General features: G+C 39.4%; 1 protein-coding gene across 1 annotated transcript in view; it reads left to right on the top strand.

Annotated features, from left to right (window-relative positions):
- The window catches only part of LOC121521302 (MAM domain-containing glycosylphosphatidylinositol anchor protein 2-like), a 326,586-nt gene that overhangs the window by 277,347 nt on the left and 21,354 nt on the right, over nucleotides 1–27,885 (top strand). Inside the window, exons 12-14 of the mRNA XM_041805191.1 lie at nucleotides 2,007–2,184; nucleotides 18,990–19,010; nucleotides 27,129–27,284. Coding sequence (XP_041661125.1) covers nucleotides 2,007–2,184; nucleotides 18,990–19,010; nucleotides 27,129–27,284 — 355 coding nt within the window. The remainder of the gene's footprint in view (nucleotides 1–2,006; nucleotides 2,185–18,989; nucleotides 19,011–27,128; nucleotides 27,285–27,885) is intronic.

The raw sequence follows: 27,885 nt of genomic DNA, 5'->3' as shown, positions 1-27,885 counted from the left end.
TTACATTTTGAAACTTTCATCATTATTTTTGTTCTGAGATAGGGAAACCTCGATGAAGGATCTCATTTACAAGAGTGCTAGCCAGGATGGGCAGCAGAACAATTAACAGAGTTACACACATTAAAACAGAGATTATCATTACCCTCCATCCCTTTCACTCATTAATAGTTAAAACCTTCATCATATTTGTTCTGTAACTATACAGCAGTTGATTAGACCAAGACTTACCTCCAGTTCAGGCATTATCCAGAATAATTCCCCTGTGATAACAGAAACTGTAGAGGACCCAAAACGCTTACGCATGGGACTCCACATGTATTATGTTACTCAATGTTATAGGATAACTTGAAAGTTTCTTAAGATTGTTCTTTTCAAATGAATTCACTTTATGAATTATGTTAATGTAGAATTACATTTTGGCTTTTTGCACTCTACCATTAGTTTTCTAGAGCCATAAGTGGCTACAGTAAGTGAACATTAGCCTAAATAAATCAGTTTAACTAGATATTACAAAAAACTACTTTGAATTTACTCTACAAACAGTTTTTTCCCTTATGGGGACATTAGCTGTGAACACCAAAGCTATTTTGGACAATGCTGTAAACATGTTTGTTCCTGCTCGAGGCTTAGTTTATGGTTGGTATTAAAATGTCTGCGTCTATGGATTTGACTCACTCTTACAGCAGGCCTCAAATGGCATTTAGAAAAACTGCAGCAGAGGTGGAAGAGCAGTTACAAAACAAACCAAATCATTTAAATTCTGATGGATGTGTGTGCTCAAATGCAATAGTACAATAAAATAAACAGTGTCTACAAAATGTCTTCACCCCCGTTGGTGTTTTACCCTTTAATTTTCTCTATCAATCAATCATGGCCAGTATAATTTGGCTTTTTTGAGAAAAACAAATTTACTGTCAAAGTGAAAACAGATTTCTACAAAGTATTGTCAATGAAATAAAAATATGTGATGCAAAATAAGTGACTGCATAAATATTAACTCCCTTTAAGTCAAAATTTAGCAGATTCAACTTTGGCTGCAATCACAGCGCTGAATCTGTATTGGCATGCTCGAAAATAAATCTTATCATAAGCCACAGTTCTCTTGAGGCTGAATAAGATTGTCTTCATTAATTTTACCCTCAACCTTTTAATGCTTTCCAGAGCCAGCTGCCAAGAAGCATCCCCACAGCATGATGCTGCCACCATCATGCTTCACAGTGGGGATGGTGAGTTTGTGGTCATGTGCAGTGTTTGGTGTCTGTCGAATATAGCATCTTGTTTGATGGCAACAAAGCACCTTTTTGGTCTCATCAGAGCAAAGAACTTTCCCCAACAGTGGCTTTCTCTTTGCCACTCTCTCTTAAAGCTTTGACTGGTGAAGAACCCCGGCAACAGTTGTTGTGTGCAGAGTCTCCCATCTCAGCTGCTGAAGCTTGTATCTCCTTCAGAGTAGTCACAGGTGTCTTGGTGGTCTCTCTCACTAGTCTCCTTCTTGCACAGTCGCTCAGTTTGTGAGGACGGTCTGATTGACAGATTTAAACATGTGCCATATTCCTTCCATTTCTTGATGATGGACTTAACTGAACTCTGGGAGATGTTCAGTGCCATGGAATTTTTGTATCAGTCTCGACTTATGCTTTTCAATAACTATTTTCTAAGTTACTTGGAGTGTTTTTGTGTATTCATGGTGTAATGGTAGCCAGGAATACCGATTAACCAATGGCTGAACCTTCCAGACACAGTTGCCTTTATACTACAGTCACTCAGGACATATTTAGTAATGTTCAGTCTATCTGAGTGTCCCTCTTTTCTTTCAAAATAAAACCAGGTCAGGAGGTTTACACTTAGTCCAAAATAGTGGAATTTCAAGATGTGACAAAGGGACATTAATCATAGTTAACTATTGAATTTAAATTCTTATGCAGCTCTAGTGTGTGTACTGTATGCACAAACTGAACAACATATTTTTAATAATTTAACCATCTTGTTTTCCTGTTCCTGACCAGGTGGGGTTGGATCGCTGGTGGGAGCAGGAGATCCCTGTAGATGGAACAATCAACAAAGGAGAGCTTATGACACACAACCTCACTGGGCTCACAAAGCCTGAACCCTACAAGGTTCGCCTCACCCCCATCACTCGCTTTGGAGAGGGTGACTCCACCATCCGGATTGTCACTTACAGCGGTGAGTGCTTTATGCTAATCCTCAGAAGAACAACGACCAGTCTGCTCTTCCCGTGGTGTTCGAACACTTCCAGATTCGGAAAATAGAGAAAATCTATGTAGCCTGGATTTACTTCAGTTTACTGCTTACACATGTGGATGCACAGGTGGAGGAATTACTGCTACAGCTGGTAATGTTATCCTTCAGCTATCTTTGAAATATTCTTAAATTAACTCCAGCTCCAGTTTGGGCATGACACATGTTCATCAGCCCTGATTGAAATCAAAAGTTTAGTCTCATCAGGATGATGATGTTTTATGTATGATATGTATGAGGAAGGACCGGCAGAAAGTGAACTCATTAAAATGATTTGAATTGCAGCGAATACACTCAGTCATCAGAGACAGCTTGAATCAGCCTGCTTTGCTTCTTTGCCAGTCTGACTGAGTGCAGATCAGCTGAATAATCATCACTTCCTCCTGACCTTTATCTCTTGAGTCAGGTCGGGCCCTAGACTGGGGCAAAGGCTGACTTGTTGTTCATGAGATGACGTCAGAGCCTCACATGGCTCAAACATGTAGAGGAGAAAACAGAGAGGGTCATAGATGAGTCATGTTTGGCTTCATAAGCAAAACTTTTTATTCCATATCATTGTTTTCTTTCTGAAACATAGGCCTTGTCTACTGGGATGCTTATATAACAGATAGCTTTGTCTATTTTATGTAACAAATATTTACTAAGGTTTTCGGCCTTTGCTAACCTCCTCATGGCCTCTCTTACAAAGTAAAACCTCTTTGCGTCTAGCACAAAAACAGAGGGACAAAACATGTTTACTGCTGTCATATTTCCTCTATCAGTCGATGTTAGGCTTGAATCAGGGCTTTGGTAATTGAATAGCAGCTAGTAGGACATTGCAAAGATGGAAAATTATGAGTTCTGAATAGTGCACTTGGCTTTTAAGGCTAGGGAGAATGTGTAAACACACATTTTTTTTTTTCCACTGCATGAAATGGTACCTTGAAAATGGAAGTAGATTCTTCAGCCACTTGTAGGACACACTGGCTGAAGCTCAAAAGTATCTGCAGTAGAGCCAGCAGTGCCAGGGAACAGATGCCCAGGTACTCGAGTTGTGCATCTTTAGAAACAAACCGGCAGACTGTTTCCTGTGTAGAACAGACTGCTGAGGTCTTCCTGAGTGCTGCTGCTGCAGTTGTGAATTATTCAGTTTTGCTGCAGCACATCATGGCTGTTGAAAAAAGAGAATTCAGAAAGAGAGGATGAGAGAGACAGTTAAACTTCCTTTGCCTTTATTTTTGTCACAGTTTGGGATACTCTCTGGTCTCCCCTCCATAAAACCTTGACTTGATTTCAGCTGATTGAATTGAATCAAATAGAATCCAATCAAAGTTAAGGGAAGGGAATCGAGGCTAATTAAGACAGAGCGAGGCGCAGGAGAAGAGACGGAGGCAGCCAAGTTGGGATTGAAGGGGGGAGAAGGTACCAAGGAACAAAGTTAAAAAGAAGAAGGAAAGAAATGAGCCAATAGTGATGTGCGAATGGGCTGCCCAACAAGAGACCGGACTAATTATCACTCCAGGGCTGCTCTGTTCTCCCACGCACAACTCAGCGTCACTATCACAGCATAATGTAGGTCTGAGCACAATCCATCTCTGCTCAGAGAATGTGTCCCATATGAAGTCTTGACTGACATGTGGAAAATACAGACCATGTTCATCTGTTGTCTCATCCCTACCCTCTTATTAGGAAAGTATTTGAAATGCTATAATTTATTATAATTAGTCCACACTACTAAATTATGGTCTATTATAGCTCTGGCCATATGAATAGATTTTTCTTTTTTGGGAGTAGAGAAAGGTCAATTATTTTTCTGTTTCAACTTAAGCTGTGTTTTTAGAGAAAAAAATATTTTTTGTTATTTATTTATGCTGTGGCATCTTCTAAACATAAACCCCTTTTCTTAAAACAGAATTACCTTTTTATTTTTCTAATTTTAACAGTTAGGAGGGGCAAATTGACTAAACCACTTGGAAAGTTATGTTAGATTTCATTAAAAAGCCATGATGTGACAAACGTCAGGATAACAGAGAGTAAAATGGAAGGAATTGACACAACTTTAAGGGAAAAATGATTTAATCTTTTCAAAATAAAGGCATAGATTGGCAAAATGGGTTGAAAGTGGCAAAAATGGCAGAAATGAGTGGTTAAATATGGTTAAAGAGTGGCAAAAATTGGGCATTAGGTGGGAAAAAGTGGAAAATATGGGTTGAAAATGGGGAAAGGGGCAAAATGGGGCAAAAATAGGTAGAAAATGGCGAAAAGTACTTTAAAAGTGCCAAAATTGGTCAGGTTCATTCTCTGACTGGACACGACCTTATCACATCGAAGCTTTGCAAAATGTGTCTGCCAGATGACAGAGATGGATTCCATCAGCTTTGCAAGATTAACTCAAAACTTCAAAGAATACCATGTGTTGGGAAGCATTACTTTTGAAACTAACTTGTTAAATTACTGCGTTACCTACTCAGAAAACTAACGCGATAGATTACTTTTGCATTACCAAATATCATAGCCCTTTAACATCTTGGTCCACCTGTCAGTTATAAAAATGACACATGTCAACAGCATGGCTGCCTTTGAATGTGTAGACCCTTCTGTCACTGTAAAGCCTGATTTATGGCCAATAACCTGGAACATTACAGTCTAATACACCATGGATTACGGATTACTTTGTAAAGCATTACCCCAGCAATGAAGACTATGATATACAGTATATGTGGATGGTGGTAACAGCTCAATGAACATCTATCCATCCAGTATTCATCTTACCCTCAAATTCTACATACTTCGTCCACTTTCTAAACGTGCCATGCACTCTGGAGCAAATCACTCCCTTTTGGTATATCGTTGCATTTCCACAGCATACGCTCTGATTCATTTCTGGTACGTGACAGAAGAGCTCCACTCTACTGTGGTGGAGATACATACAAGTGTGTGTTTTTTTTTTTTTTTTTTCAAGATTTGTTTTTGGACATTTTGTGCCTTTATTAGACAGAGGAGGATAGTGGATAGAGTCAGAAACAGGGTCAAGAGTGGGGGAGAGACATACGGTAAAGGGCCCCAGGCCGGATTCAACCCCGGCCCGCCCACATACATGGGGAGCGCCTTTAACCACTAGGCCACCTGCTCCCCTACAAGTGTGTTGTTAACAGAGCCTGATGCCAAAATGCATCCATCTAGAAAGAGCAGATTTATACAGAAAGGAACAAGAATGCACAGCATCTAGCCAATTTCAAAATACAACACAATGATCATGACTACATCAAAATTAAGTCCTAACCACATGTCATGTGGTCATGTAGGTAACACAATGCCATTTTGTTAAGTGTTTTTTTTTGGGGGGGGGGCTTATTTCCAGCTGAAGAGAGACAGCAAAGATGGGGACATGTCTTACCTTGTACTCATCTATGGTACAGAAAAATATTAGATTAATCTTTAGATAAACTTTGAAAGGCAAAATTGACATGCTTCTCTCGCATTGGACCCAGTTGTTATGTTGTTATCTCACAATTGCAGTGTGAACTAGTTTTCTGTGTTCCTGTAGGTCAGAGCAAAACTGCAGAACACACCCCAAAGGCTAGGACACGGATTATGAGGAATTTATGGGTCACTGCTTTCTTTGGGTGTCACAGGCAACTTCAGCTAATCCTAGCGGTCATTGGGCTGCTTCCTGGACCCATTACCAGTCAGTGACAAGGCTTACATACAGGGTCAAGTAATCAGTCATGTTTCCATTCACACCCATGGAGAATTTAGAGTCAAGTTTATCTAAGGTGGGAGTCTCTGGGCTGAGGCGAGTTAATAAACATGTGAAAATAAAAAGCAACTCCACTGCATTTCATTGACTATACAGTAAGTATGAACATTAGTGGAAGGTCAATTCGTACTAAGAACAGTAGATTTTGTTTACATTTAGCCTGTTGTATAAAATGTAAACATTTATTTTTTTCTTGAGTCTCTCTGGCTCAGTAATTTGTCACTCAAACTGATGGTACACCTGTGCAACAACCAAGAAAAGATGAGCAAGGTAGACAAGCTGTTTACATACTACAGAAACACAGCTTTTCTTTCAGCTGCACAGCTGGCATTTTTATTTTTAATTTCACTGCAAGGACACAAGCTTGTCAGAGGCTTTGTGTAACATTTCCACCCTTGATTTATCCTAAGCCTTTGCACATTGGAAAAGACAAACAGAGAATGAACATATTTTATTGGACAGTTTGTTTAACAAGTGGGGAAATATTTGTTATATGCATGGTGAAAAGTTGCACAACATATTCCAGCTCACAATTACGATTAAAGTTAAAATTAAAGTTAATCTTAAAAAATAATGATGCCTTTATATTGTATAAATATAGTTAGCAGTCTACCCTAAGGCATAAAAGTGAGTTAAAACAACAAATACCAAACCAGAAAACAATTGACCATAAGCCTGTTTGTCATCTGTTGAGGTGAACATTAACAGTCCATTGTTCAGCTGTAACAGAAGGCCTCTGAAATCTAAGTATGGGGGGTGTACTCATCATTGCTCAATAGGCCCAGCGATCATTTTGATGCACAGAAAGCCGATGGTAGCAGCTTTTCTCTGAGTTGGCTCGAAAACACAAAAGCGGTTATAGTGTCCCCAGCTGTAGGATGAAGGATGGTGGTGTCACCGAGCTCCAAAGACACTCTTTTAAATTTTGCTGCAGTGACAAACTCAGCATCTGTTTGATGTTCCTCATAACACTTCTCTCCCTCCCTGGTTCCTCCAAGACGAAGGATTTAGTGTTTAAGCCTCCTGTCAACTCTCACAGTGGCACGTAAAACACTGCAGCTATTTCTTAATTTTCCATTTTTATGCGGCTCATTGTGTCATAAAGAGTAAGATGTCTGTTCTAAAGTCAAAAGCCAATAAATCTTACATTTAATAGTTTTCTTTTGTCTGGCATAGCTGAAGAGTTGGGATGTTAATACTCATCAGTAATTGTGATTTGTATATTTCATTTTAAACAGAGGAATTTTTGGGGGCCTCAAGAGTGCAACATTGGTTTTCTGAGTTGTAAAGAAGATTTTGAATGTGCATAAAGTTAAGACTTTGGAGGCTTTTATACACTACATATCCCATTCAGGGTTGCTGGAAATGAACAAGTCACAAGTCAATCGCAGGGCTGGCATACAGAGACAAACAACCAGGCACGCTCACACTCACACCTACTGCCAATTCAGAGTCACCAATTAACCTAATTAGCATATCCTTAGACTGGGAGGAAGCCGGACTACCAAGTGCAGCAAATATGTAACCTTGCAAAGCTATGGGATTTGCCCGTCTCTCTGTCGTTCATCATGTAAGTTCATCTCGAAAAGCTTCATTCCACAACATTTGTGCTGAACTGAACACTATTTGGACTGGGTTTAGTTGGACTCTGAGCCTCCAGTGCAGCGATTAGCTCAATTATACATAGCTCTAGCATAGCATATATTTTACCAGAACAGGAATGCATTTTTGCATGAAATTAAGAATAAAAACAACACTAAAAGCTTTTATGATTGGAAAGATGTTTTTGCTCCTCTGCAGACCTACTTCAGCATGAGTTTGTGAGAGTTACAGGGAGAAAGGGTTAGTTAGGGTGTTCATGGTTTTATTCAGTGGATGCTAGTGGAGTGATTATCCAGGACTTAGCTACCAGGCAGTTTTGTAAGAGCTGGACAACATTTCTTATTTAAAACAAGGGCAGAGAGCAACACTGAAAGTTTTTCACGACAGACTCTTCTCTCGGTCTGCTTCGGCATGAGTTTGCCATCAGTATGGGTGGGGCCTACCGGTGTTCTATCGGTTTCTGCTACCTATTAAATCTGCTACTTTGCCTGTTTTCCGCATGTGCGGAAAAGCAGAATTTTTTAACAGTATTATGAAATCTTTGGTTTTTTTATTGTTGTTATCACAGCACTAAGTGTGTAAGCATATTTTGGAGCCAAATTTCTATGCTTCAGTTATTAAATCTTACTCAAGATCTCAAGGGGTAGCCCCCATCAAATAATGCTCCCACTGCAAATCTACTTAAATTAAACCACTACTCACCTCACTGGCATAGTAATATAGGAGTATATTTTTATACTGATTTTTTCAGTCTTAGTAGTATCTCAGGGGTAGTGATTGCCCTGGGGTAGCATTTCTCAACAAGGCAGAAGAAATTGACAGAACACCAGTGTATCCAATCGGTGCTGCCGTGGTAGCCATAAGCTCAAATGTAGCTGTAGAAAAGGGCACTTTAATTTGTACTGGGCCACATTTCCTTTTAAAACAATAGCATAAAGCCACATCAAAAGCAAGTCTTGGCAGAGAAAATGTTTTGGCACATCTCCCAACCGGCCTTTGCATCAAATTTATTAACCGAGAATCTCTGTCATTAACAATCTAGTGCAGAGGTAGCCTGTCACCCCAAGAGATGCACATGCATACAGTGTCATCTGTCTTGTCTCTCCGATTGGCCCATCATGAATGTGACAGACTGTCCTCAAATCACCTTACGAGATAGTCCTTCCTTTCCCAAGCACTTTCAGTGGAAGCTCTCCCAGATGAATGTGAAATATATCCATGGAATTGATATATGAAACAGTCTATCTGGCATGTCAGAGAGGCAAATATGGGTTAAGAAAGGAAAAAAGTATCAAAAATGGGTGAGAAGAAGTATGAAAAACAGGTAGAAGTGGCAAAAATGAGCAAATTTGTCTGACTTGAGTAGTGAAAGAGGTTTAAAGGTAAAAAAAAAATGTCTAAAAGTGGCAAAAATGGGTTGAAGGTGGAAACAAATGTAGCAAAATGCGCCGAAACAGTGATGACAAGGGGTGACATAAATAAAAGATTTGAAATCAGAACCCAAAGTACCATGACCAGCTCCAAAATGAAGTAATATATACTGATCCAACACAAATGTATTAATATCATCAATAAACTAGAAAAGCACTCAAAGAGCGCAGACCTCCACCATTAGCCCTATCTCCCAATAGTGAAGAATCCTTTAAAAACATTCCTGGATCTAGACAGTGATCCAGATCACTCCCAGAATCTAATTTCGCCGATTACTCCCTCCCCGGTGGGGTGGAGACACACTGAGGCAAAGCATTGGCTTCGCTTCGTGAGGAAGTCATGGCAGAGGGTTAATTTTTTTCAATGACTTATTCTAGTCAAAAGTTCCTAGCTAAGTCCTGCCCGCCATGTGGCATTTGATATCATTTTTAACAACTTAGTACTTCATATCTTGTACTGCATGTTGCCTGTAAACCCTTCTGCACTAGTGTAGCTTGTTTGTCTAAACTTACTGATTTTATTGTATGGCGCTCCTAAAGCTACACTGGAGGTTTCAACTTGACATGGGATGAAATTACTTTTGCATTGCCCCTTTTTTGTACATATTTGATCACAGTTGGTTGTAAATCTAACCTTTAACAGCCCAATTTTGATAATATTTTGGTGTCTCTATTTTAGAAAGTAGCAACATTCCACTTTCTTTTTGTAACCACATGGACATTTTACCTGCTTTTTTTTTTGTTTGTTTGTTTGTTAAAGGCCTGACGTCCCAGCTGACAGTACCTGTGAAGTTTACTTATTCCTTGTCAGCAGGTGAAAATGTCTTTTCATCGGAAAACAAAGTTAACAACAGAACAAGAACAAACTAATCCACACCCCCACCCTTCTGCCTTCCCATGAGTGCCACCTGACATTGCATGTTCAAAGTGTAATTGATCAGTTTAGCTCTGCAAAGAGGAGATCATTGGGTGCCAACGTTTCACTTTCTGCCTGCATATTTGCAGTTGTAAATAAGGGAAGCAGATTTGTGCTCATATGATAACTTGAACTTAAATATATGTATATATTTGTGACATATTACCATAGCTGATATAGCGTCCTTCAGTGTTCATATTTGATTAACACTGGCATTGTCCTTTAATGATTTTGCATACTCACCACACTCAGCTGATCTGGTCCCACTCACTATTTGAGCAAAAACAAAGTTCATCCATGTTGAAGTCTGTTCAGGAATTATTTGCTTGCATCAGTGTGTCACAGGCTCACTGATGCAAGAGCAGGATAATACTGGAAACTATTGGACGCGGCTGTGTTTGGATGTGCCCATTGGCCTCTATGTTACAGCAAGTCCAGGACAGTTATGTCTTCTGTTTCAGAGCAACACTCAGATTGAAGGACATAATAGTGCGATGTCCCTCCTGTTGTTTTCATCAGGGACACATAAGGGGGATTGGATTTGTCCATACAGTTGTTATCACAACTGATGGTCAGAGCTCTGTAGCTTTCTCAAACTTCATAGCACCCACTCAGACCCTTTAAACATGATGGATGGGAATCTTGTAAAGGCTGGATTATACGAGGTCAGGAGGAACAAAGAAAAAGAAGAAGAAGAAGCTGCTGTTGTCTATCAGGACACTTGGCTGCATCCCTGGAATTGTCTGCTGCTTTATAATAAAAGCACAAGCCAGTGGGCAGAGATTCCTGCCAAGATGAAGTCAGTGTTTGTATTCGTAACAGGCTTGGTGTCCTTCGGCGGTCACTGAGCTCACTTTGTGTTTCAATCAAAATTAGTCGATTTGGATGGAAGGCACGTGTCATGCGTCAAGCAGCTGCTTGTTTTGTCCTCTCTATTGCAAAAGAACTACAGCATCACATATGCATCTCATGTGTAGGGTGAGGAAATGACCTGTCACAATAAAAGATTTCAAATGGTTGCACTGACCACACCACTTCTATTCATGCAATAATTAGTGTTTATCTAGAGAATCGTCAAACTCACACTCCATCCTTGATCATTACTTGAGTATTTTGTAGCTCTAAGGGACAGCACAGCACTGCAGCTTCTTAACAATTTGAGCTCTTTTTGCTTTTGTATTTTGCCCAGCAGCTTTCACATTTCTGCTTCAACAAAGCACATCTTTCAGACTTTTGAAGATCCACTTATATTTCCATCCACAAAAAAAATTCAGAGAGCTATAGCATTTATGAAGCAATGCATGAAAACAATATTAGCTGATGAATAATGCATGCAAAAAGAAAAAGAAAAGTTATATGTGCTTGTGTAGTATGCAACAAATTCAAAGTAGAGCAAGCGCAAGTAGTATATATATATAAATATATATATATATATGTATGTATAGCTACATATAAATATATATATATATATACATACATATATTAGTGCTGTCAATTGATTAAAAAAATAATCAAGTTAATCACATCACTATGTGGTGATTGATCATGATTAATCACAGCATTTCTTTAGTTTTATTAATTTTTTTATTTTTAAGCATTTTTATTATCAAAAGTTTATTTTCATTTTCAGCCCTTTGAAAGCTCTTTCTACTAAAAAAAAAAATTAGTAGTAGTAGTATTATAATTATATTTAAATTAACATATAAAACGCTACCATTTATTTGTATTTTTGTTTTAGATAAATTAGTACAAGTATGGTGTTTAAATGAAGAAATATTAAACAAGCTTGAGTTTGTAAACTTATTTGTGGCTTTTGAATCAGAGTGTATAAACTGCAAACAAGCCCAGAAGACAAACACATCAGGTACAAAATCACTTCTGTTGTAAAGTGATTAATCAGGTGTGCTGTTACCCCGAGGTAGCTGAAGTTGCTTACTGATGTCCAGTGGTCTCTCACCAGTGTAATAAATGTAGCTTGAGCCAGCTGCCCCTCTTTAGTTGCCTTTTTAGCTGTCATGCAGTTCACAGATTCTTGTGGTAGTAGTTCTCTTAGGTGTTCTGTGGTATGGGTCATCCGAGGCGACCCAGGTGATGTCTTGAAGCCCCTTGTCGTCAGTGATGTCGATGGTCTGCAGTCTTTGGCGACCCATTAGCGATCGCATTAGTTAGCTTAGATGTCGTTTTGGGGACAAATCCAGGTCTGCTGGACTGTGTCGGTGTAGCTTGCCGTTATGGCTTGATCTCGTGTTGTTGTTAGTGTCTTTGCTATCATTAGCAACATTAGCTATCATTGCTTGATCCCATGTTGTTGTTAGCATCTTTGCTAACATTAGCAAAGATCCGTTTTGCCCGGTATTGGTACTTCAGACTCGTTGTGCTTCGGAGTAAAGACAGTTCATCACCGCAGTATGTGCACACAACTTTTGTTTCATCCAGACTTCCATTAGGCAGCTTTTTAAATCGAAATTTGCCATGAAGCAGACCTGGGTCTGTCTCCTCACTGATCACTGTTGGCTGCGTTTGGCCCGCCTATAACCCTTTCACCTAATGGACGTAAACATCCACGCAGGAGGATTACAGGAGGAAGTTGTGGTAAAACTTATATATATGTATGTATGTATGTAGGGGTGGGTGTGTGTGTGTGTGTGTGTGTGTGTGTGTGTGTGTGTATATATATATATATATAATATATCTGCCTGAACAGACCTGTCTAAAATCTGCCTTCCTTTCTTACAATAGTGAAGACAAGTTATGGAACAAAGTATGGCAGCAGCTATTACTGGTGTTACTGACGCTGATGTAACACCAATATCGCACTCAGTCTAGTTCTAATGTTCTGTATATCAGCACAGCCATTAATATCAGTAACAGACTGAAAGCAGTGCTTGTATTCAGTACAACAGCACTACCTGTTGTGTGATTACAGTTAATTCAACAAAATTAATCTCAATGTCTTCATCCTTGTTCGTTTTGCCTTATACAACAGAGTCATCCAGATTTGAATAGAAATTCTCTGTTTTCGAGACATTATGTGCACTCACAGCAGCAGTAAAGTAGCCTGTAGGCCTGCTCTGTGTTTAGCTTGATTTCCACAGTGGGGGCAGAGACGCTGCTTCAGCAGACACATTCATCTGGACCCAGGCACTATGAGTCAGCCTTGGGAGGTTGCAGGTTGGAAAAAGAAAAAATAGGACAAGTAGACTAATTTTCATATCCAAAGTCTAAGAAAGAAAGAGGGAGGAAGAGTAAGGCACAAGAGAAGAGATTGAACAGAGATGCAGAAAACGTGAGGTTGACTTGAAGCTTCAGAGCAGAGTTTTATTTGAAAACTCAGCAGAAGTTTCATCGCCCCGAGGCTGCAAGTTGTCATTGAATTTTTTTACTACAGCCCTGATGATGTCCTTTTTTTCTGCAGTACTGCAGTAGGAAGCATCAAGTGTTGGGATCAGTGTCAGGGGGGTAGTGTGATTAGATTGCATTTGTATTTAATGCAATAATAAAGGTTAATTACACTTTTGTTGCCAACTTCAACATTCAGAGTGCCTTCACTAATAAAACAGTGACCTCAATACTTGCTTTACAACACATTCCTCAATTACCAGTATCTACATAATGGGAGGACAGATAAACAAATGTCCCTTTTCATGCATGCACAACACTCGCCTGTCTGGAGTCCATGGAAGAGGAATGCAAAAATGACATCATGGTTAAAATCAACCCATCTTATGAGGCTTGGAGAGATGCTTACTACTTTGAATTTGTTGCATGAAAGAACTAGAGTGTGTCCAGGTCAGACATAACTTTCCACTGGTGTGGACAAATTGTTCCAAGCACCTTTGTTGGCACAAGGCAGTAGCTTTGCTTAAGTATATAAGGACAATTAGGAAAAGAGCATGATGCAGACATCAGAGGAGGCTTTATTTACAACAGTTATCAGCAAAAATAGACTTATTGTAGCTCTTTTTCAGACAAAGAGAATAATAAAGTCTTGTGTATAATTTAGAACAACTGTTTGTGTCTTTGTGAGTAATGTAAAGCACAGTAATGAGGTCAAAGGTTTGATCTCTCCTCTCTGACAGCAACATGAAGGAGTCTGTCAGCCTGCTGTGCCTGCTACTTTAATACGAACTGTGGCAATGCTGATTACAACCGCCTAAACCATTACTTCTCAACTGGTGGGTTGGGTATGTGGTTTATGAAGCCATTTTCAGCGGGCCTCAGATGTGTGCTTGGAAAAATAGATGTGTCAAAAAGCTTATGATATGCTTTTATTTTGAAGGATGTGTCTCCATTTCTTTATTCTGTCACAGTTATGGTTCCATTTCAGGTCTAAACTGGCCCAATTCTGATTAAAACATTTGGGTATGATTGGACAAATGGAGAAGTTCTGGTTGTGATTTATCATTAAGGAGGTGGCGATGGGTGCTAAAGCTAGATCGGTCGAGAACCACTGGTCTAAACAATTGTTTAAATTTGTTTTCACTCATGACTCCCTGGTTTTAAGTCCATGATGAATTAAAGAAGCGGAGACAGCCAGGCTGAATGTTAACACGGTGCTAAAGCCAAGTTAAATCAATAGGAAAATGTGGTATTTTTGACATATCCTTCAAAACAAAAGTCCATAGTTCTTGTTTTCCTCATCTACCTTCTCCTCTCAGCTGGCAGCTGTGAGGGAGGGCATGATGCTTTGTGTGCTTTGAGGCTGCCAAAATTGGATTTGCAAATATTGACTAAAACCATGAGAAAGCAGTTATTTAGTAGTTTATACAAAGGTCTTTAGATAAGAAAAGCATGCATAGGCTTTTTTTAGGGTTTTAATAGTGAAACAAGTAAATCTATGTTGATTTTTGGTGGCAGTGTGTCACTTTTTCTTCTCTCTTGGGTCCTAAGGGTGGCTCCACTTTTCTTAGGTACATGTATGGGAGTTTCAAGGAAAAATGGTTGGGAAACACTGCATTAAGCCACATACATTTCCTGAGAGGGGGGGTAGTCAGGGCAGAGTCAGACAGCTCATTAACGTTCAAAACTACAGCAAGAGAAACAGCTTGTTGTGACAAGGGCTAAAACAGAGGGGTGTTTAGACTAAATCCAATACTGGAGTGTTTTTTCAGCAACAAACTTCACAGACATGTTTTGGGGACCTCTAAAACAATATAAACTTGTCTTTAAGGGGTAAAATATGTGACGTCTAACTTTATTTATTCTGATCTAGGTCTGATACAGGATTTCCAAAAATCATATATTTTGTTTTACCAAGGTTGAGTAAATTTATTATCATCAAACCATTTTTACTGTATTTCTCCTCTGTATCCAGAAGTTTCAAATGTTCCCAACTACAAAATATTGTTTTGTCATCAGCAAATAAAATACACCTCATGGTTTTTTTTTTATCAAACCTAAATTGTTTATACACAAAAAATGAACAAACATGGTTCAAGTACCAAACCCTGTGGCATCCAACACGTAACCAACATTAACATGCACATCTGTCCTCCAAATAGGTGTAGGAAAGAAATAAGTTCACACCTGAGTGGCTTTCTATGATTCTGCAGTGAGCTTCAGGAGTCGCTCCTTCCTCAGTCGTCTTTCAAAGTGTCTTGTCAGCAGCTGGCATGGGGTGTGATGGGGGACTCTCTAGGCAAAGTGCACAGGCACATGTTATAGTTCAAGCAGCATCTAGAAACTGGTGGCGGTAGTGTTTTGCTGAGACAGATCAGGGTGCTTTCTTTGCAGTGAACACTGAGTGGTGTTAAGTATTGTGCATTCACATATAATATCTACATTATAGTAATACCCACTTGGTTGAAAAATCCAAAAATTTCCCCTTTAAGCTTTATTTGAGAGAGCTGAGCCTGTTCTTTCCACTTTGTGCTTCCTTTATGCTGAGGTTTTAGCTGCAGTTGCAGTTCGCTGAATTTTTTTATATGATTCAATTGGAAATGCAAAGTGTAGTTCACTCTTCCTCTCTCTTTCTCTCTGGGTGTTTCTGCTTATTTCTTTCCTCTGCAGTCTGTAAGTGAACATACATTTCCATGCACCATGCAGCCGTAAACAGAAATCACTACTCGAGTTTCTGCTCTTCAAAAGAGGCATTGCACCCGCTCCCCGCTCCTCAGTACATGTTTTCCTTAGTACGAATGATTTGTTATTACTCACTTTAATTGGTTGGATTAAAATCAATTCCCCCCATGAACAGCAAGGTTTCATAAATCACGCCACGACGTAGTTTTGTGGTAAAGCTGATGTATCGCATCTATTCAGCCGGTCAGCAATCGATCATTAAAATGCCCATGAATCTTCTTGACAGGTTAAATGGTATTTACTCTGCAAAAAGTGAAGTGCCGACTAACTGGCTCGTTGCGACTCCGTGTGATACCCTTGACCTTTCAGTGTTTGCTGCAGCGATAGCCCTCTTAAATTATCAATGAGAGGAGCACTGAACCGTGCCTCTCTGGACAGAATGCAAAACAAGCTCTGTGTGCATTTAACTGGACACAAGTAGTGAGTGTTTGATGTGAAAGTTTCCATTATGGCAAGGATGAAAAAACACACAGAAGCAAAGATGTTACAGGAAAGTGATTAGCCGAAGACTACTTGTGATTATTACTCATTTCTATGATTTATTGGCATCTAAATGGAAGTGTGAAATTGGCTTAGGGCTCTAAATATAAGTCACCTTGAATGTGAACATCAGCAATGCTGGTAAATGGCAATAATGATAAGCAGTGTGGCTATAAGCTTATTAATGTGGTCAGCCTGGTCCTCCTAATCCCTCTGCCTTTTACATTTGATAACAGGCAGAAAGCCACTGCTGTCACCTTTTACACTCCAAATCCCAGACATCTCTCTTCCTGTCTGCTCAATTATCCTCACACTGTGTGTCTCAGTAGATTGCTTCCTGTTTAGCTACTTTGTGTTTGTACACTGTGAACACACAGCACTTGAAGACACACTTTAATATGCTTGCAGTGTTTTAATATCCCAGCACGATATTTCCAGCCTACCCATGGGCCTCTTTCATTTTGTTTATGACAGAACAACACTGAGTGTTATATATGTAGACTTTTATTAGCTCTGTACCTAAACATTAAAAGACAGAAGGATGAAAGGTTAATAGAACAGCTTTTGTGCGGATGCTCGTGTTGTTTTCTGTCTTACTATAGCACACAAAACAAACAGTTTTAAAGTGTGACAATGTGTTTTCAACTGTGTGCATTATAAAAGAGATCATTTACAGTCAGCAGGTTGTTTAAGGTTAAAGAGCATTACGGTAGCAAGTAGAGATGTATGCAGCCAGCACATGATTTATGAGCAAGTGCAGCTCAGTGTCTTAAAATTTAAAAAGAAAAAGAACTGTCATTGTTCTATAAAGTAATGTCAATAAAAGGTATGTAATGTAAAATAAGTGCCTGCATAAATATTCAACTCCTTTAAAGTGACTGTTTTAGCAGAGGTCCAGCCATTTGGCACTAGTAGTCTCTAGATCACCTGAGTGCAATGAATGTGTCTCAAGTGATTGTAGTATAAAGACACCTGTGTCTGGAAGGTGCCGTCTCTGGTTAATCAGTATGCCTGGCTACCATTACACCATGAAGAAAAAGGAACACTCCAAGTAACTCAGAGAAAAGTATAAATCAGGGGATAGATAAAAGAATTTCCAATGTAATGAACATACCCCAGAGGTCATTTAAATCCACCATCAAGAATGGAAAGGAATGTGGCACATGTGTAAATCTGTTTAGGGTTACAAGCTTCAGCAGCTGAGATGGGAGAGACTCTGCATACAACAGCTGTTGCCCGGGTTCTTTAACAGTCAAAGCTACATGAGTGAGTGGCAAAGAGAAACCCACTGTTGGAGAAAACTGATTAGATCTCCACTAGAGTTTACCAAAAGGCTTGTGGGAGACTCCATGGTCAAGTGGAAGAAAGTACTTGGACTAAAATCATGCTTTTTGGCCATCAGACAAGACACTAAGCTTGGCAGACACCAAAAACTGCACATCACCACTTGTAGCCGCTGTAGCTTCAGCTGATGGCTGCTGCTTTCCTGCTAGAATTTTCTACCTGCACTTTGCCAGATGGGATCATGACAAAAAGTAAGCAACAAGTTTTAGCAACACTTTAATCAGCATATCAGCCCCTTATCATATACCCACTTACACAATGAGTCTGTAACGAATTTAAGTGTTTTCTGAGCATTTTAGCATCCACTTTAGTTGGTTAGCTGCAGTCTAAATGTGCATTGGTCAAATACGGAAATAACTGCCAGGGAACATCCTTAGTTGCGAGGCAGTATCCATTACCTGCATTACGGTTTGGACAGAATGTTTGCCTGGCGTTCTGGGCTGAAACTGAAAAAAAAAACACTTTAAAAAGTTTAGTTGACTTCTAATTTTGGTGCTGACTGCTGACTATTAATGCGTGTTTCCCTACTTAATAAAGCACATATTAAGTATATTCTACCTCATTTTAACAATATATTGTTGAGAAACAGGTCTGCCTTCTGCGCCGTCCTCAGCTGGTAGGTTGAGCTGATGGCCAGTGCTAGCTTGTATGTTCATTCCAGACCTAATCTAGCACTTTCCATATGAGCCTGGAAGGGGCCACTTTACTGCCATCATATTGGTTTTCTTTGTGTTTTTGGCCCCTTGGACCTTCAGTGGCTGTCTGGTCTGAAACAATATGACTGCGTCTGTGACTTTAGCTCTTTTGCCATCCCATGGCTGGTAGAGCCTTGTTTTGTGTTTTATTATGGTGGAGAGGGTGAGTGTTATAGGGTGGAGCCCCCCTGTTATGGCTATAATGTGTACTGCAGACATAATTGTCCAATTAAATATGGTAGAAAAGAAGTTATGAAAACCCATTTGGTGACTCAAAGATAGTTTGGGTCATTCCTAGACTTTGGGAATGAGTGCCTTAGAACCCTGGGATTAAGCAGTCAGAGACAAGTATTCAACGCAGCCATGTAAACACTTGAGCATATGTTCTACATGTACTGAGATATTCTGTACTAATGGCTGTTCCTGGCTTTTCTTTTTCACAGCTCCCATCAACCCTCACCTGAGTAAGTATTACTCTTCTCGCTCAGCATGTCTCCTTCTCTGTAGTAACACAGTCTGTGAGCACAGTGAGGAGACAAAAAGTAACAGTTCATCCTGCAGAGATCTGCCCCTAGACATGTCATTCTTTCTTAAAGATACTCTTTGAGTAAAACTAAATGAAGTATGAAGACTTTGACGCTCCTTTAGGAATCTGGTACAGACTGTGTGACATGTTGAGAGCCTCTGCAGGACACTGTGCACTCTGGGGGGAGTGATGTGTACTTTTTGTGTGCATCTAAGCACATTTGCACGCTCTGTGCTTTCTGATCATTACTTATGCATGCATCTGTGCTCTATGTGTTTCTATTCTTTTGTGTTTAGTCCCATTTATTTGTTAAAACCATACAAATCTGTATTATTCCTGCCTTGAGAATCCACACTTAATCATTGTCTGCTGTGCTGCATTGTGCTTTTGTGTATTGTGGTGTATTTATTTATATGGGGCTGTATTTTGGTGAGTGTTCAGGCAAACATTGCCAACATAATAACAAACATCCTAATCACCAACATCATTATCCCAATCCCCCGTAGGAGACTTTCTTACCTGCACACCTCCTCTCCCTCCTTTAAATCCTTCTCTATCTCAGGCACACAGGGTGAAAACATTCACTTTAGCTCACATTGGACGGGGGCGTTGGTGTCTAGTGCCGGCATCTACCTTCATTTAAATCAGCATGCCCATAAGGAGAAGAGTCAGGAGTGCCGGTAACCTGGCCCCCTTTCCTTGGCTTTCCCACTCTGCCACTTCTTCGTCTCCACCTCTCACTTTCTATCTCTCTCGCTCTGCCTCGCAGCTTCGCTGCCCTCTTCCTTCCCCTCGGTCCATCCACCCACACTCCACCTCGGTCTATGCTACCTCCATTACCTGAGTAAAAGCAGCACATTCTGCACCTCTCAAGGTCACCACTCCAAAATGCTCCCAGCTACGTTTTAATAAATCAATGAATATTTATCAGAACACATGCCTGCATACTGAATCTAAACACTCCTCTTTCTGCTATCTCTTTAAGGACACACAGCAGCACCGTGTCCTCTGGTTAGGTATTCTGCTTTGTTTGTTACATGGATTAAATGGAGGTTTCGACATTCTTGATCCCTCTGCTACCCCTTCATTAAAGCGAGTGGGTTAGTCCCCCAGGCGCTACATTTCCCACTATTCATTAGTATATTCACTGTTAGACATTCCCCTACATGTGACCCATCATAACCCTCCTGCTGGAGCTACAATTACTGTTATTTTTTCTTCAAGGGTGACAAAACCTACAGTTTCATTCCCTCTCTGCACACTCCACTAGTTTAAAAATTGCAGTCAAAGGGGCGTTAAGAGCAACAGAGGAGAGAAGAGGGTGAGGATGGGAAGACAGGAGAGGAGAGGGAGGGAGGGGAAGCGCCCAGTATCTGTGTATGCACACCCACTCAGGAGAAGATGGAGAATGATAGAGGAGGAGGGGGCGGAGTCAATTTGAAAAAGTGATTACACGGAGTCCCACTATTGAGACAGCACAAAACAGCCAAGGGCGCCAGACTCATTTTTACATTCAATCATGAAACAAAAAGTTGTTTAAAATTAATCTTACTTCATCTGACTCTTCTGATGCACAATCTAATGCTTCCACAATGTTTAATAACTCACTGAAAACTATTAAACATTCATAGTTCAGTGCCTTCAAACACACTTTTTTTAGGGAGTTCAGTGTCTTTTTTTAACCTTTGCATTCACAAAGAAAAAAGTTTCAGAATGGGAAACTTCTGTCAAAGCTCAGGTACTTTTTGTTGACTCAAAAACGCTATTGTATTATTCCACAGACTGTCTGTTAATGATTATCTGAAGTCTTAATTTATAGGAAGTTTAAGGTTGTAACCAGTGACATGAACATCACAGCACAAACTAACAGATTAATTAGACAACAGCCAGAGTTTTGACATTCAGAAACTCAAAATCTCACTCTGTTAAACACAACCATGGAGAATAAGTGCTTAATGTGGCACGCTGTTTGCTCAAGGTCTGTCCACTGCAGCAGCCTTCAGATGCTGTCAAAAAAAGTGTTACAATCAGAGTGTAAGTGGCAGAAAATGGCAGGATCCATCAATAACAATGAAAATAATACATTAACCGTTTTTCCAGCTTCTTTTGCATTCATTTTTAATAAATATCAAACCAGGTCATAAATATTTATACATTTTTAGGAATTAAGCCCTATAAATGTCAGCCTTGATTATGTTAATAATGAGCAACAACTTTGATTTTAATGCACAATTATTCTCTTTATTTTTTTAAGATTTTAATAAACTGTTACGCTAGAGGGCTTATTTTAATAGCAGTAAAAAAAAAAACATTAAAACATTTTTTTTGCATCTTTTGTTAAACAAGGTCAGACCTGATCATGAATATCAAATATTGATTTTTTTTTTTTTTTTTTTTAGAATTTAACCCCTTTAATGGAAGTTTAAGATACCTTGGGTTTTAATTGAAACAAAAAGAAATATTGTTCGTATACTTCATGCAAATTTATTTTACTTTTAGGGGATTATAACAGCCTTGAATATGTTAAAAATGAGCAATAACTATGATTTTCATGCATCATTATTTTCTTTAATTCTACGATTTTAAAGCATTGTTAACATAGGGTGGAATTGGTGAAAACTGGACATCATACATAAACAGCAATTCAAAATATATACATTTAAAAAAATCCACTTTTTGCATTTTATTTTAATCAAGATCAGACCTGACCATGAATATCAAATAGTGATCAATCAATTGGGAATTAAAGCCTTTAAATGTCAGTTAACTGAATAAAACTCAGATTTTTGTCATGTAAAAAAACACATAAAAATTAGTTATATTTATTTTCCTTTAAATGGATTATCACAGCCTTGAATATGTTGATAAAGAGCAATAACTTCAGTTCTTTCCATTGCTTTTATTTCAGTATTTCAATAAATTGCCAGAATAGTGCCCTTTAGGAAACCATTCAAAAGGCATGCAATTTCCCCACTGGCAAAATAAGGGAAAATGGCTGACAAACAGGAGAAACAGCAAATTTGAAGCAATGATTGCAGAATGGAAGCCTAATATCATAAAATGCATGTTTTTCAACATCAGTGGCTGGAGGATCAGAACTTGTGGTTTCAATGGGTTTCAATGGGTCAGTTTTGGTCATCAGGGCCCTTAGTGTATACAGAAAGTTTACAGAAATTATTATTGACCTGTTAAAGGTTCTGGTATTAAAACTTCAAAATTCAACTGAATCAAAAACATACTCTTCAAATATGTTTTGTTGTTAGAATTAACACAGAAAAATAATCAAAACAAGAAAGAAATAAGAAAACTAAAGAATGACCAAACATGACCTTAACACCCTCTGTGGGGTAGTAATCATAAGGTCCAGTTCCTCTCCTTGACGTGTAAAAACACTTGAGTTCTGACATCCATCTAACTGTATGCTTCACATCTACAGTCGTCACCATGCCTGTGTTTGATGTGCTGCCTAGAGTTAGCTCACTTCCTGTTTGGCTGTTGTCCTGTTTCACATTACAACACACAGAGAGCATGCTCTGCTCTTCATGATGTCCCCCACACTCTTCAGTATTTATAAATGTAATTACTGACCATGTTTGATATCTACAGTTTCAAATTAGTGCAGCTCAGGTTGTTTTCCAAGTAGACTGGGAATGGTGAAATCCCTCTCAACACACCACACACTGCAGGAGAGCAGGCGAGATAATGTTTAGACCCATCACATAATCCAGCCCAAGTGGCACAATTACCTAATAATGTGGATGGGCAATATTGTCAGGTTGATATCAGTATCATAAGCCTTAGAGGTTAATTTTCATATTGGCAGACATGCTCATTTCTGCATATCAGGTGGATGAATGAATTTATTCATTGAGTTTGAGGCAGGACCAAACTATATCTACACATCTGTTTCAACTTAAATGTGTAAATACTGGCATATCTCGAAAATCCAATATCATGCATTCTTACTTTCAGTGTGCAACCCACTTTGGATCAATTTTGAGCAAAAGTATCCAATATGTGTCCACACAGCTAAAAGACTCAGAGTCAGGTCCAGCCACTAGGATGTTTTATGTTCTTTTCTTTTCTTACTTGTATTTGCCTTTCTTTTTGTTGGTTTTCTTTTTCCTTTCTTGTCTTGCATTTTCAGTCAGCTCATACCCTTAATATAATATTCCCATGTTAGAGTTAGTCAGTCTCTGTGGTCCAAAAAAATGCTTCAGTAAAATTGCTTTTTGCAAAATGATGGAAATTCAGAAATGAAGCTGTTTAAATTCAGTTTTGGTCAAACAACTCTAAAATACAGAAGAGCGAGTCCTTAACCATTGTGGAAACCTGCAGTTCTGCTATAAGTAGCATCAGCTATCACCTAGTTTGAAACATAACACTCAGGTTGCATTTAAGGTATTGTATCAGCTGAGTTCCAACATAGGCTAAAGTTGTAGCTTCAATCTGACTCCTACTTCTTAGTACTCAGTAAATGCAGTCGTCATGGGGTTGGTGTTTAAAAGGAGGTAGAACTTGCATGATGTGATGTAGCATAAGGTTCTAGCAGCTGTTTGGTGTCAACAGTGCACAGATTACTACAGTGGTTTCCAAATGGTGTGCTGCAGCACACTGGTGTGCCTTGAGGTAAATCTAGGTGTGCCATGGGAATGTGTGCAGCTATACTTTATTACTACACCTGTTTAATAACTAACAATACTGGAACACACAAGGCTATTTTGTATGCATATGAATGTGATGTGCCTTGAAATTTTGACTTGTTCTTAGGTGTGTCTTGGGAAAACATTTATAAACTACTGGTTTGAATCTCTCAGAAATGAAGGATGACTTTCTGCCCATGCCTTTGTTTCAGCTGCTAAACAATAAAGTACTATTAAACAACCTCAAGTTATTTATAACATCACTACTCAGTTTCACTGTTGTTATTGGTATAACACTGCCTGTAGGTTAAAGACATAGGCTTCAGTTATCACATAATCATATTGCTTTGACATATTTATCTTAAAATATTAGGACTGAGCCCAAATCTTGATCTCCATCTGCTCTTTGCCCTGTATCTATCCTGCATGTGTCAGCACTCTGCACATCCACCAGTCAAGATTAGCACCTGTCACTCTCTTCAAACTCTGTTCAGCATGTGGTGGATTTAGAGAAACAGTGGGCTGTGCTTTGATAAATAGTTGCAGAGTCATAAAAAAGCACTCCCACATATGCTGCATTTTCCTCTGTATCCGGTTCACTGGTTTTGCCCAGACAGGTCTGAGCTTAGCCAAACAGCTTCGCCTTTTACCTTGAACAGCGCCCTGCTCACTGCACTTCAGCCTCTCTATCATTTACCGTACTGACCCAAATATAACACACAGACTTTCCCTTGGCACAAAGCAGAAAAAGTGAGCTTGTCTTATTGGCTTTTAGATGACAAAATATGTCATCTAAAAGCCACAACAATAATGAAAGCCACTTATCTGTAAGGCAACTCTACCACTCATGACAAGCAGTCACTCACAGTGTCAGTCTGACTGTACGTAAATACATGGGATATGGCACAATGGAGTTGTGAGTAAAACTTCTTAAAGTGTGAGATGTGTTGGCGCATACAAGAAGAAGAGAAGTGTGTTTAAATAACTCCAGGCAACAGACAAAAGTCATGTCAATCTAAAAGATATAGATGCTATAATGGATATCAGAGCTATTGTGTATGAGTAGAACCACCCACTTGTTAGATAGTTCATTTGGACACCCTTATTTAACTGAATCCGGGAACATACCAAAAATGGCACACAAAGGGTTTGATTCAACTTGGTGTTTGAGAATCTCTATCAGTTAGATTGGCTGGTGGTTTATGAGGGAATAGGACCCTGTGAATAGTGCCCAACCTGTAAAATTAAAAAATGAATGCTAGGGATACCAAAGGCCTCGCCCAAAGTGATTACCGTAAAATACCAAATAATAGCCGGGGCGTTTATTTGTCTCAATCACTGAGCGGACCAGGCAGATATTTTGAACAGGCGTTTCATTCCTTTCTCACAAAAATCTTGCTTAGCAAAAATTGGAAAAATATGGTAAATTTAATCAAACTATTTATTTACACCAGTATGATAATATCACCTTTACATTTTTAAGACGAGATTACAGTACCATAGTTATACTTTTGTCTTCTTCTATCAACTCAACACTCTCTAAACATTTTAAATACTGGTAAAGGAACTAAACGAACACAAAGTTGACGACAGACAGTTTAAAGTTAATGTTGTACTTTTTATTTTTTTCGCTGCACCGGGGCATGGCGCTGCTATCTCACTTGAGAAAACCAGCAAGGGACGGGGGTGACCCAGCTAATGAGGAGGCTAGTACTCGCAGCCAATCAGGCTCAGGTCAGAGGGAGTGTTCCTATTGGCTGCTGTAGCTTCCATATCTCAGTTCAGTGAGAAGTTGATTCAATGGCAGAATTACGGCGGTGTTCAGTCCTGTGTAGGATTTGTTCATGATGAGATGAAGTGATTTCGTGCCTGTGATTCGGCCATTGATTTCAGTGGAAAAGCAGAGCAAAATCCCTCCACGAGCACTTTGCCACCGTCAGAATGCAATTCAGCGGATATCCTCATCTGCGAGGAGGTACGTAAAGAGAGGGGCGGAGCTACGGAGCTCGGACAGTCAAACCATGAGCCAAACACAGAGAAGAACAGGAATGGACGGGGAGTTGAGTGTTGATTCTATATGGTTCTCATCTCTTCTCAGTCACATATTGGAACTTTAAATAAATTAATTCCGGCGTTTATTTGGAACAAGCGTTTATTTGTCAAAATGTACTGCCACACCCGGCGGTTATTGGGATCCAGCGGTTAATTGGGACCCGGTGATTATTTGGTATTTTACGGTATGAAAGAATAGATCATAAAAAAACATTTCAAGCCTTTTCCTATGCCAGATTTTAAATGCTTCATCTGATGTCAAAGGAACAATTATGTTCACTCAGATTTTTGTGGATACTTAAGGAAACATCAACTTTTGATATCACATTTGAATGATTTTTGTATTACAAGCTTTGTGATGAACCTTAAGTCATTGAGGTACAACCAAAAAAGAAAAAAGCCTTAGTTAGAATCTACCTAGTTAGACATAGGGTTTAGTGTGGATTTTACGTCAGTTCTTAAAGGGATATTTTGGTATTTTTGACACTGGATTCTATGAGGTTGTTAGTGATTAGTGTCAGTAGTCTCCATAGATTTCAGTGAGCACTTCAAACAGGAGTGGCTGAAGGAAGCTGAGCTTTATGGCGCCACAGATGGGACAGCTGTTGAAGTGAAAAACTGAGCTGAAATAACTAGTTGAGCTTGATTTTGTGGGTTTTTTTTTTTTTTTTTTTTTTTGTCCTCTGGTGAAGCCCAGGGAACTCTGGATGTGGTGTGATGCAGCTATTCTCACTCATAAATGTCCTGAAGAAGTCCCACTAATGACAACATCCCAAATATCACTTTAAAATAGAAAATATGCATAGCTGGTGCAACAGGCCTGCTGCCTTCAATTTTGAATATCATGATCTTTTACTAAAGTTTTAAAACACAACAGCTGGCAGTGCAACTTCCCAACTTGATGTTAAAAGCTGAGAAGTGCATGAATGTAGTATAATACAGCATGTCTGAGTCTGTCTTCATAAAATGCCAACCATTAAGCTTTAGTTGTGTGCCAGTGGTATAGCCTCTAATACACTCATACTGGGTGTTTTGGAGTGCTTCACCCTCTTTCAGAAACATTCCAGCTGAACTAAACCAAAACCCCTGCATGACGCAAAAAACACCTCACTGACGTCTACAGCACAGTCAGCGAGAGGTCACAGCTTAATTTAGAAACTCTCTAACAGGATCCTAGCCTTTAATTAGGACTTTACTGTAGTATATTCCCCTGAGACACAGGCATACACTCGAGGAAATCTCATGAATATACAGTACTAGTGTCACACTGCATACGTAGTGTACCCTCCAGGCTCTGGTTTAACTCTTTTATATTAAAGTGCTTATAAAAGTCTGGTTCTGCTTGCTCTGCTGCTCACCAGGAGAGTTTCACTGCAGCTTCGAGGAGGAGCCAATCTGCATGTTCACCCAGGACAAGAACGATGATTTTGATTGGACGAGGCACAGCGCTGCCACCCGTGACACAAAGTACACACCTAACACCGGGCCCAGCGGTGATCGCAGTGGATCCAAGCAGGGTAAGTAGATCAAAAACCTGGTGACAGATGTAGAACCAGTGGGCAAACTGAGCAAGAAGATCCTCCTCTGACATGTTTAAAGAAGGACTGAAAACACATTTCTCACTGGGAGGGAGGCAGGGCCTGATGTTTTCACACTTGAGATTTTGGAATAGCACAGAGAGACTTTCTGCTTCAATAAGTCCATTCAGTTCATTCTCCTTCAAAAATGCTATGATTCCTCCATGAGCTCAGTGTTCTTTGCCTTTTGTCAGAGCCATAAACAGAATCAAGAGAGAAGAGAGAGACTGAGAGAGATGAACAGTGAGAGAGTAAGTGAGCATGTTTGTACAGAAGGAGAGGAATCTGGGACTGAGACTGAAGTTTAGCATGAAAAATCAAATTCAAAACGCCAAAGAGAAATTTATCTTCCATGAAAGTTTTCTTCAATGGCTTGAATGATCATTTCAGCGTCAGTGTATGGGCTTTTTGTGGGAAGAACAAGGAATGGCTCTCCTACAGCAGAGGCATCCAGACTTTCCACTGAGGCCCAAATACACAAAAATATACAGTGAGGATGGCGGGGCCACTTAAATAAACTCCACCTTTAGGATATTAAAGT

This window comes from Cheilinus undulatus, linkage group 14, assembly GCF_018320785.1.
Source record: "Cheilinus undulatus linkage group 14, ASM1832078v1, whole genome shotgun sequence".
Classification (NCBI taxonomy): Eukaryota; Metazoa; Chordata; class Actinopteri; order Labriformes; family Labridae; genus Cheilinus; species Cheilinus undulatus.
This window is presented reverse-complemented; position numbering and strand designations above follow the sequence as displayed.